Genomic DNA, 11692 nt, shown 5'->3' on the forward strand with positions numbered 1-11692 from the left:
TTTTTTACAGATATGAAATGTGTGTTTATCCTTCCACTCCGTAAAAAATACTGATTTAATGCATACAGTAAACTAGGTAGTGTCGATAACCAGCCATAGAGTACCAGTGGGAAAGCCTCGTCGAGTCCATGAACAAGCACAGAGTATGATTAGTGGAGCCATATGTATATTTCATATCATTTCAGCATTTAAGAAAATTGGAATTTAAGAAAATCTTTTCATCGGTAAGTAAAATAATTGAAAGATTAAGATGGCTTGTCCTATCTTTTAATGACAAATTTAGAAGTGAACTTAAAATTTTTTATGTCTTGGTGAACTTAAAACTGATTTGGAAGCTTTTTATTTTCTCTAGTGAAATTAGAATCGATCAGTAACTTATTTCATTTTCATGGATAAAATTCTGAAGTGAACTTTAACTTTTTTAACTTATATGAAAAATTTGGAACAGAATTTTAAATTTGACTCTTGAGAAAGGTCGTAACTGAATTGAAGATAATTTAGACTTAAAGTGAAACTTTTCATCTTCATGGAAAATAATTGAAATCTTAGGATGACTTTTCCTATCTTCTAAGGAAAAATTTAGAAGTGAACTTAAAATTTTTTATGTATTGGTGAACTTAAAACTGACTTTGAATCTTTTTATTTTATCTAGTGAAATTATAATCGATAAGTAAATTATTTAATTTTAATGGATAAAATTATGAAGAGAACTTGAACTTTTTAAATTATAATAAAAATTTTGAACAGGATTTTAAATTTTTTCATCTGCTTGAGAAAAATCTGAACTGAATTTGAACATTCTTATATTTATTTGTGGAAAATAGAAATGATCAATAACTTATTTTATTTTCAATGAAAGAATTTAGAATTGAAGTTGACTTTTCCTCTCCCGGGAAAATATTTGGAACAGAACTTTGAATTTGACTCTTTGAGAAAGGTAGGAACTGAATTGAAGATAATTTATAATTAAAGTGAAATTTTTTACCTCCATGGTAAATAATCACAATCTTAGGATAGCTTTTCCTATCTTCTACTGAAAAATTTAGAAGTGAACTTAAAATTTTTTATGTCTTGGTGAATTTAAAACTGACGTGGAAGCTTTTTATTTTATCTGGTGAAATTAGAATTGATAAGTAGCTTATTTAATTTTAATTGATAAAATTCAGAAGAGAACTTGAACTTTTTTAAATTATAAGAAAAATTTGGAAAAGTATTTTAAATTTTTTAATCTGCTTGAGAAAAATCTGAAATGAAGTGGAAGATTTTTATATTTATTCTGTTGCAATAGGAATGATCAATAACTTATTTCATTTTCATTGAAAAAATTCCGATTCAACGTTTTCTTCTCTCGGTACAACATTCGGAACAGAACTTTAACTTTGACTGTTTGGGATTGGTCGGAATTTATTTGAAGATAATTTATAATTAAATTGAAAATTTTTATCTCCATGGAAAATAGTCATACTCAGAGCATATCTTTTCCTATCTTCTACAGAAAAATTTAGAAGTCAACTTTAAATTTTTTATGTCTTGGTGAACTTAAAACTGAAGTGGAAGCTTTTTATTTTCTCTGGTTAAATTAGAATTGATCATTAACTTATTTCATTTTCATTTATAAAATTCAGAAGAGAACGTGAACTTTTATATCTTCTATTAAAAATTTAGCCTTCTAGTAGTATCTCTATATCTAAAAATCATTTTTCTTTCATATCTGAGATTTTTAATATATATTCTGAAAGTTTGACTTTCTAGCACACCCTAAAATAATTAACACTTAAAAAAATCATTAATAAAATATTTTTAATGAAATAATGACATGTAGAATATTAATATAAAAATACGTTAAATACATTATTACACATTATTAGTACACTTGCCCGTCACTTTCCGTCAATTCATCTTTATATTCATTGATGATATTGTCTGCTAATGTCCTTTTTATTCTGACTGTGATTTCACTGTCTACTGCCACATTATTTTTACATATATGACAGTTTTGGCGTATTGACAAGATATGATTAATGACATTATTGCAGGATTATGCTCGTCTTCTCCTTCTTGTTCTCTTTAAAATGCTAATACCGGAAAGATGATGATAGGATTTATCAACAGGTAATGTGTTACCAGAAACCTTAGCAAAGAGTTGTCCCCGATCATCGACACTTATTTTTAAGTTTGCATTCTCTTTGAACACTAATTTCTCTGGTAATGTTACTCTTGCATATCCACCATTTACACGATTGAAATTCTTGGGAAATCCAAAGAAATCTAACTTCTCACTGTCATGACGACACTTGCATACAGTTCCAATAGTGTTACCACTTGCACTCGTTTCATAGTTCAGGTATTTCTCCTTGTTTACATTCAACACGACGATAATTTATTCATGTGCACATACTTTCATCGAATAATTCATTTTCACTTGTTTACAGATATGAATTGTGTGTTTTTATCCTTCCACTGCGTAAAAAATACTGATTTAATGCATGCAATAAACTAGGTAATGTCGATGACCTGCCATAGAGTACCAGTGGGAAAGCCACATCGTGTCCATGAACAAGCAAATACTAGGATTGGTAGAGCCGTAAGCATATTTCATGTCATTTTAAGATGACAAAAAATGACGATGACGTAAAAAAGTTAAAAAAATACCATGTTAAAAAATTCAAGAAAGTATTTACGAATTGGGGAGGGGACTCTTTGAGGTTGGAAAATGGGTTTAGGAATGACATTATGAATGGAACTTGCAGCTAAGTGTTTTAATGAAATGACCAAAAACGGGTTCGCCCAAATAATTTTTCTTGACATCGCTTTGAAGATATATTTGGAAATTATTAAAAAACCTTTTTTCCTGTGTTAATTGCTTATCGAAGATGTACATCTTGCTATTTAAAGTCCACTTTGAAGAGACCAACTTAGAATTCAAATCGGATTAAAAAGTGATGGTAGATCTTATAAGTAGCAGATACATGCAAATGCTATAGCGCAAAAATACCATTTTAAAAGTGCTTGTCAACTTTTAAGTAGAAAATCATGTTTGTTTTTTTTTTCAAATATTTTGTTTTTTTATAAACTCAATATTTGTATTATTGCCTTAGAATGCATATTGTTTATAATTTACGAGGTAAGGTTTTTTTTGTTATAGAAATGCATGATAAGCATTCCCTTATATATAGCGCTAATTTGTTTAATGAAAGAAATTGAAAAAGTTTTTAGAAACAAATTTAAGTTTTACTCATCAAAAGCTATGCGCCTGAGAAAATTTATCTTATTTTTGAAAATAGGGATAGAAAAAAAAATGATGTATATACTTACAAATTCTGACTGGGCTTCTATATCTGAACTTCTTGGCAAAACTTGAAGGGCATCAAGCTCACAATATTCAGTAGGCTGGTCTGAGGCATTATATGAAGCAGCCCAGTCCCTGTTCAAGTTCCTTCCAACTGACCTGGAGATAAAACTGGGGTCAGAGGACCCTGCCATTAAAAGATTCATGGCCATTGGCTGGTCCAGGTCGTGTGTAGTTCTAGCAGCGAATTTGATAATTGATGGTATTGCAGCTTGCATTAATATACCTTCGCTATATCTTGCCTTCTTTTCAGAAGGGGGGGGGGGGGTATTGCACGTGTCCACTTCCTTGAAAAAAAAGGGTAAAATTTAACATGAAAAAAAAATGCATTTTGGGTTTGGAAAATAATTAAGTTTATTTTAGGCATTTAAAGTATTGTAAAAAATTTTTTTTTTAAATATAGCTAATCACTTTTTAAAAAACATACCTAAAAACTTTAACTGATAATTATAAAAATAACACCGTAAATGCAGACTGGCCTGGAATTATTTTAAAAAAACCCCCTAAAAAAAAAAAAAAAAAAAAACCCCGCCTTAAGTTTAAGCCAAAATTATAATTTTTTATTGGTTTCAGCAACTAAAAAAAATAGGCTTCTAATTATATAATTAGCCTTAGTTCTAGTGTTAGGAAAGAATTTATTCCTTGACTTAATGATAAGACAATTGCTTTTTTTATTATAATAATGAGAAAATTTCTACTCACCAGAAATTGCTTAGAATTATCAATTTTCTATGTAAATGTTTACAAAAAATGTCAGTTCTGTTATGTTCAATAAACTATTCAAAACTGTTGAAGAATCTAATTTGAAACCTTAATATATACAAAAAATAATTGGCATCTAAAAAGATACATCGGTTTTTACGACACAGATCTAACCTAAAAAAAAAACTTGTATATCATGAAATAGAAATTCAGTTAATTGTGTCAGAAAAAACTTGAAACAGAACAGATTATACCCAACCTGTTTGTTACGGGCGCGTACGCAAATTATATACCTTCAAACAAATTCCATATGATATTTCAAATTACTATAGCTTCTATAGAAATGGTACCTCTTTGCAAATGACTCTGGTAACCCAATTACTTGAAAACTTACACACATATCCATGCCTCAGGCGTAAGTTTGAATGTAAGTTTTCAAGTGCCTATGGCCTTACTACTTATATACCTCAACTTAAAACTCGTAAATACATTCCACACTAGTTATGCATGATATTTGATTAAAAACAAAAAAAATATATATAAAAATTACTAATAAGTAGTTTTTCATTTGTTCTCACTTGGTTTCTTTTTTTTGCTTCAGTGTTTCTTCTGTTTTGTTTGGTTTGACTTCAAAAGTTTTTATTTCTATTTTTTTTTTTAACTGGCTAAGAATCACCCTGGTTATTTTGGTTGTCTTAATTATGTTTTTTTTTTCATTTTTTGTAACAGGCTAAAAATAACCCTGGTTCTCTAGGTAACCCTAGATATATATCCATAATATATATATATATATATATATATATATATATATATATATATATATATATATATATATATATATATATATATATATATATATATATATATATATATATATATATATATATATATATATATATATATATATATATATATATATATATATATATATATATATATATATATATATATATATATATATATATATATATATATATTATGGATATATATCTGAGGTTTTTGAACCAAAGTGAGAAATACAGAAATATATTACTAGCAGAGCCTGTCGTACGACAGACTGAATAGAATCGCAGCGTATACTCTCTTGTGAGGATTGAAAACTTGCTGACTCCATCTTTGTACTGAGGAATACTCAATGCAGATACCCGTTGGATAAAATCGTACTATTGTTTTCAGAGCTTTAGATTAATGATTAGCTAGGAGTTACGGAAACTTCCTAATTTTATTGGTAGATAATATTATTATCATGTGTAATTGACAATGAAGGTTTGGAAGTGATATATACCTCAACTAAAAACTCGTAAATACATTCCACACTAGTTATGCATGATATTTGATTAAAAACAAAAAAAAAATATATAAAATTACTAAGAAGTAGTTTTTCATTTGTTCTCACTTGGTTTCTTTTTTTTGCTTCAGTGTTTCTTCTGTTTTGTTTGGTTTGACTTCAAAAGTTTTTATTTCTATTTTTTTTTAACTGGCTAAGAATCACCCTGGTTATTTTGGTTTTCTTAATTATATTTAGTTTTTTTCATTTTTTTGTAACAGGCTAAAAATAACCCTGGTTCTCTTGGTTTTCTTAATCATTTTTAATTTTTTTTTTCGTTTTTTTTTCAACTGGCTAAAAAATTACTCTGGTTTCTTGGTTTTCTTAATTATTTTTATGTTTTATGTTTTTTTTTTTTTTTAACTGGCTAAAAATCACCCTGGTTCTCGTGGTTTCCTTAATCATTTTATGTGTTTTTTTTTCGTTTTTGTTCCAACTGAATCACTCTGGTTTTCTTGGTTTTCTTAATTTTTTTTATGTTTTCTGTTTTTTTTTTAACTGGCTAAAAATCACCCTTGTTCTCTTGGTTTTCTTGATGATTTTTTTTTTCGTTTTTGTTTCAGCTGGCTAAAACTCACTCTGGTTTTCTTATGTTTTTTTACTTATTTTTATGTTGTCATTTTTTTTTAAAATGGCTGAAAATACCCGTGGTTCTCTTGGTTTTATTAATCATTTTATGGTTTTTATTTCGTTTCTGTTTCAACTGGCTAAAAATTCAACTGGCAAAAAATTAAGAACTCTGGTTTTCTTAATTGTTTTTAAGTCTTCTTCTTTTTTTTAACTGGCTAAAAATCACCCTGATTGTCTTCGTTTTCTTAATCATTTTTATGTTTTTTTTCGTTTTTGTTTCAACTGGCTAAAAATCACTCTTGTTTTATTGGTTTTCTTAATTATTTTAATTTTTTCTGTTTTTTTTTTTTAAATGGATGAAAATACCCCTGGTTATCTTGGTTTTCTTAATCATTTTTATGTTGTTTTTTTTCGTTTTTGTTTCAATTTCCCAAAAATCACTCTGTCTCTCTTGGTTTTCTTAATAATTTTTATGTTTTTTTTTCGTTTTTGTTTCAATTGGGCAAAAATCACTCTGGTTTTCTTGGTTTTCTTAATTGTTTTTATGTCTTCTGTTTTTTTTAACTGGCTAAAAATCACCCTGGTTCTCTTCGTTTTCTTAATCATTTTTTTTTCGTTTCTGTTTAAACTGGCTAAAATTTGATCTGTTTTTTTTTTTGGTTTTCTTAATTTTTTATGTTTTCTGTCTTTTTTAAAATTGATAAAAATAACCCTGGTTCTCTTGGTTCTTAATCATTTTTATGTTTTTTATTCGTTTATTTTTCAAATGGCCAAAAATCACTCTTGTTTTCTTGGTTTTCTTAATTATTTTAATTTTTTCTGTTTTTTTTACTTGCTAAAAATCACCTGGTTCTCTTGGTTTTCTTAATCATTTTTATGTTTCTTTTCTCGTTTTTGTTTCAACTGGCTAAAAATCGCTCTGTTTTTTTTGGTTTTCTTAATTATTTTTATGTTTTCTGTTTTTTTTTTACTGGATAAAAATCACCCTTATTCTCTTGGTTTTATTGATTATTTTTATTTTTTATGTTTTTTTTTTGTGGGTTTTTTTTTTTTGTTGTTTTTTTTAACTGGCTAAAAATAACCCTGGTTCTCTTGGTTTTCTTAATCATTTTTATGGGGTTTTTTTTCGTTTTTGTTTAAACTGGCCAAAAATCACTGGTTTTCTTAATTATTTTAATGTTTTCTTTTTTTTTAGCTTGCTAAAAATCACACTGGTTCTCTTGGTTTTCTTAATCATTTTTATGTTTTTTTTTCGTTTTTGTTTCAACATGGTAAAAATAACTCTGGTTTTATTTTTTTTCTTATTTATTTTTTATTCTTCTTTTTTTTTAAATTGATAAAAATAGACATGGTTCTCTTCGTTTTCTTAATCATTTTTATGTTGTTTTTTTTTTTCGTTTTTGTTTAAACTGGGTAAAAATAACTCTGTTTTTCTTGATTTTCTTAATTATTTTAATGTTTTCTGTTTTTTTAACTTTATAAAAATACCACTGGTTCTCTTGGTTTTCTTAATCATTTTTATGGGGTTTTTTCGTTTTTTTTTCAATTTGGCAAAAATCACTCTGGTTCTCGTGGTTTTCTTAATAATTTTAATGTTTTCTGTTTTTTTTTGTTTTTTTTAACTTGCTAAAAATCACACTGGTTCTCTAGGTTTTTTTTAATCATTTTTATGGGTTTTTTTTCTTTTTTGTTTTAACTGGCTAAAAATTAATCTTGTTTTCATGTTTTTCTTAATCGTTTTTAAGTTTTCTGTTTTTTTTAGCTGGCTAAAAATAACCCTGGTTCTCTTCGTTTTATTAATAATTTTTATTTTTATTTTCTCTTTTTTTTTTTAACTGGGTAAAAATCGCTCTGGGTTTTCTTTTGGTTTTCTTAATTATTTTTATGTTTTCTTTTAACTGGCTAAAAATCACCCTAGTTCTCGTAGTTTTCTTAATTATTTTATATTTTTTTGTTTTTCATTGCACATTTTAAAACTCGTATTTTGTACAGGTTCGATCCAAGCTTGATTCATTCAGTGTAGACCCTCATGACTTTTCAGTCATCAGTCAGAAAAACTGTGCTCACTCCAACAGAACAATTTCTGTTAATCCTGATACTTTCAGTGCTCCAAGCATTGGCAACGCTGTAAAAACTGTTGGGGATGCAATTGGTAAGTAGAAATTAGAATACCACTCTGCCAATTGAGTTTATTCTAACTTGATTCGTCCTTGTATAAATGTATGCCAGGGAAAGAGGGCCGGATCTAGGGGGGCTAGAGGAGGCAAGTGCCCCGGGCAGCACGCCCGGGTGGGGGCAAAATAAGCTTGAATTTGTAATATTCTCGGGCAAAATTGTAGTATTACAGTATTGATGGTGCGACAGGGGGTGTCAAAGTCTACAGTTGCCCCCCCCCCGGAGAAAAACCTAACTCCGTCTCTGCGAGGAAGCGACCGACAAATCAAAGGTACTGAGATTCACGTGAAATGTTGTTTTTAGACTGCTGTCCTTTACGATCTATGTACTAGTAAGTTTTTTCAGTTTCATGGTTCGGGGAATCCTAATATTTGGAAATTCGGATCCTGCTAAGACGTGAACCGTAGGGGCAAGCTGTTTAATACCAGCGGTGTGTGAATCTTGGGGTATTTTTCGCTTGATTCTAGGGACGGTTTTCTTCATGTTTCTTTCTAAGCCTTTTGATGGTGGGTAGGATGGTGTTTATTTTATAGTTTTAGGGCGGGGAAAGAAAAAGGAGGGAAGATCAAAAGAACAAAATAGTTTTATTTTGTGTCTTTTGCAAGGAAGAATTGTAGTAGTTATCAAGACGGTGTTTCTTCAGTTTGATTATGTTTGATTTATAAAGTGGAATCCATAATAAGCTTTTACGTCACGAAGGAATAGTTTTTGCTTTGATTTTGTATGCTCATCTATGAATACAGAATAAAAAAAAATAACATATCTCGGGGGAAAAGTATTTCTGGCTGGAACCGTGCAATTTTAAATTTATTTATTTCCTTCTAGTTTTGGGAAGTGTTTCGAGCTTTAACCTATATGTGATGATACGAGTGTATCTTTTCAGTTTAATAACCAATTTTTAACGCCACCATTGAATATGAGCAAACCTGTTTTTATTTTTATTTTTTATTTCATGAGCGCCATTTAGAATTCTGTGAGTACAGCAAATCAATTTTTAATGTTACCATTGGATATGAGCAAATCGGTTCTTTGAATTTCATGAGAACATCAAACTAAGTTTTAATGCCACCATCTTATGTAAATGATTCTGTTCTTGTTAGCACAAAAAAACAGCCTTTAATGGCACCATTTGAAGTGAAGGAATCTGTTCTTAGAATTTTGTGAGCACAACAAATAAATTGCTAATGCTATGGGCACAGTGAATCAATATTTAATGCCACCATTCGATGGAAAGAAACTGGTTCTTAGAATTTCATGAGCACAGCCAACCAAGCAAAACAATTCCTAATAAGTAGTGATATGATAAATTAAATATATTTTATTTTTATTAATTAAATACATTAAAATAGATAAATATGAAATAAATAAATAGATAATAATGAATATTTCTTTATATTAAATAAATAAATAAGTAATAAATAAGAAATAAATAAATAAAAAGAAAAAAGTAATAAATAAATTACTAGGCCCAAATTGTATTAAATTGTCTTACTTTAAGAATCATGTAGTTAAGGTCTTATTAGCTCCACAAAACGCGCATATATAAAAAGAAAATCAAATGGAATGTTACTAAAGTCTGTAAATGAGACTATTTTTATAAAATAGCTGTTCGAGTTTTTGAATGCTGCCACTGGATATGAACGACCCTGTTCATAGAATTCCATGAGCACAGAAAATAATTTTTTGATAGAAAATAATTGAAAATGATTAACATAGCTGGTTTTGAGTGTTGAATAAACTAAAATATAGTTGATGAATGAGAAAATGTTATAAATTTTGAAACTAGGAAATATGAAACTGCAATCCTATTAAAGGGTTATCTTGCAATTCTGACTTTTTTGAGAAAAGTAAAAAAGTTTCCGACAACCATCCAGTAAACTAGAAACACTTCGAACGAGCAGATATAGAAATTTTAGTACGACTTCTTCCCTACTTTTATACGCAATGTTTCACTCTACGTATGGATTGTAACCTTACCTGCAACTATCTTCGATAGCTCCATTGCCCAAAAAGCACCCATACGTCTCAAATGGGATATACGATAAAAAATTATTAGCCAGAAAAAATGTAAGAAACAACAGCCTAAAATAAGAGAATTCTGTTATTTGTGTTCAAGCAATTAATTTACGCATTTACACGTTTTTCTGTGTTTATCCCTGTCTTAAAGCCTTTCTAAAAAATCATTTCTCTCTCTTCTTAATCAGAGTAAGCTCGGTTGTGATCTTGTGACTGGGATCTCAGTCAGTGTGGCTCGGTTGAATCTACCAATTTTGAGAACTTCAAAAAAAAAGTTAGATTTGTATCTTAATTTTTTTTTCTTTTTTTACTAATATTTCTCAAAATTCGTGAAAAATTCGTTTTTTTCTTCTTAATCATATTTGCCAGTATGACCTACCTATTTGGAACTACCAGTTGGAACTACTACCTATTTTGAGAACTTCAGAATTTTTTTTTTCGATTTGTATCTAACTTTTTTCTCTTTATTACTACTTTTTCTCAAATTTCGTGAAAAATTCGTTTTTTCTTCTTAATCGGATTAGCCATTATGGCTCCGTTGAAACTACCTATTTTGACAACTTAAAAAGAAAGCTTTTTTTCTATTTGTATCTAAATTTTTTCTCTTTTTTACAAATTTTTCCTAAAATTCGTGAAAAATTCGTTTTTTCTACTTAATCAGATTATCCAGTATGGCTCCGTTGGAACTACCTATTTTGAGAGCTTCAAAAAAAGTTTTTTTCGATTTGTATATAAGTTTTTTCACTTTTTTACTACTTTTTCTCAAGCTTCGTGAAACATTCGTTTTTTGACTTAATGAGATTAGCCAGTATGGCTCTATTGGAACTACCAATTTTGAGAACTTTTTAACCCTTGAATCATGCTCGCCTCCATTACAAGTTGTTTACGGTATGTTGATTTTTGATAATTTGTTTTTACACTCTTAGGTAATGGAGTCAAGGTCGTCGCTGACTCTGTTGGTGGCTTCGTCGAGCGCTTTGGGAATCGCAGCAGCAACATAGTTAGTGAAAGAGATCCTGATTTTGATGCAGAATGGTTTTAAGTGTTTTTAAGTGTTAGTTTACTGCTCATTTTACGCACACTTATTTATAATAAATATTTTTCACATCTTATTTATTTCATCTTATTTCACATCACGTATTAAAGTCTTATTTTGAAAAGGAAAATGGTTAAAAGAATTCAGATTCTGATACAGAATGGCTGAATTGTTTCTATTTAAGCGGTCGTCAGCGGTCGGGGTGGGAGGATGTCATAAAGAAAGATTTAAGGAAAATGGGAACTTCCTCGGAGGGCGTAAAGAGAGAGGCTTTGAATATATTGGGATGGAGAAGGAGCGTTCGTAGCTGTGTTGGCCTCAGGTGGCTTGGTGCTGTGGTGAGTTGTTAGTAGTAGTAGTTGTAACTTTTCTGCTGCATATGTTTAAAACTTCAAGTCAACTCTTCAAAAATTATATGAGTAAGCAAATCTGAATATACCCAAAATAGAACCTGAAGTTGGTGAAGTTTAAGGCTCTTTTTCAAAGCTGAAATAGAAAATTTAGTATACCAGCCTCA

The 11692-nt window shown here is 29.1% G+C and overlaps 1 protein-coding gene across 1 annotated transcript in view; it reads left to right on the forward strand.

Annotated features, from left to right (window-relative positions):
• The window catches only part of LOC148940233 (uncharacterized), a 41700-nt gene extending 30449 nt beyond the window's left edge, over positions 1 to 11251 (forward strand). The window contains exons 2-3 of the mRNA XM_089106106.1: positions 7941 to 8100; positions 11066 to 11251. Of these exons, the coding sequence (XP_088962232.1) occupies positions 7941 to 8100; positions 11066 to 11181 (276 nt within the window). The 3' untranslated portion in view covers positions 11182 to 11251. The remainder of the gene's footprint in view (positions 1 to 7940; positions 8101 to 11065) is intronic.
• The last annotated feature ends 441 nt before the right edge of the window (positions 11252 to 11692 follow it).

This window comes from Artemia sp. Qi Xiang Cuo, chromosome 20 (genome assembly GCF_049724085.1).
Source record: "Artemia sp. Qi Xiang Cuo chromosome 20, ASM4972408v1, whole genome shotgun sequence".
Taxonomy (NCBI): Eukaryota; Metazoa; Arthropoda; class Branchiopoda; order Anostraca; family Artemiidae; genus Artemia; species Artemia sp. Qi Xiang Cuo.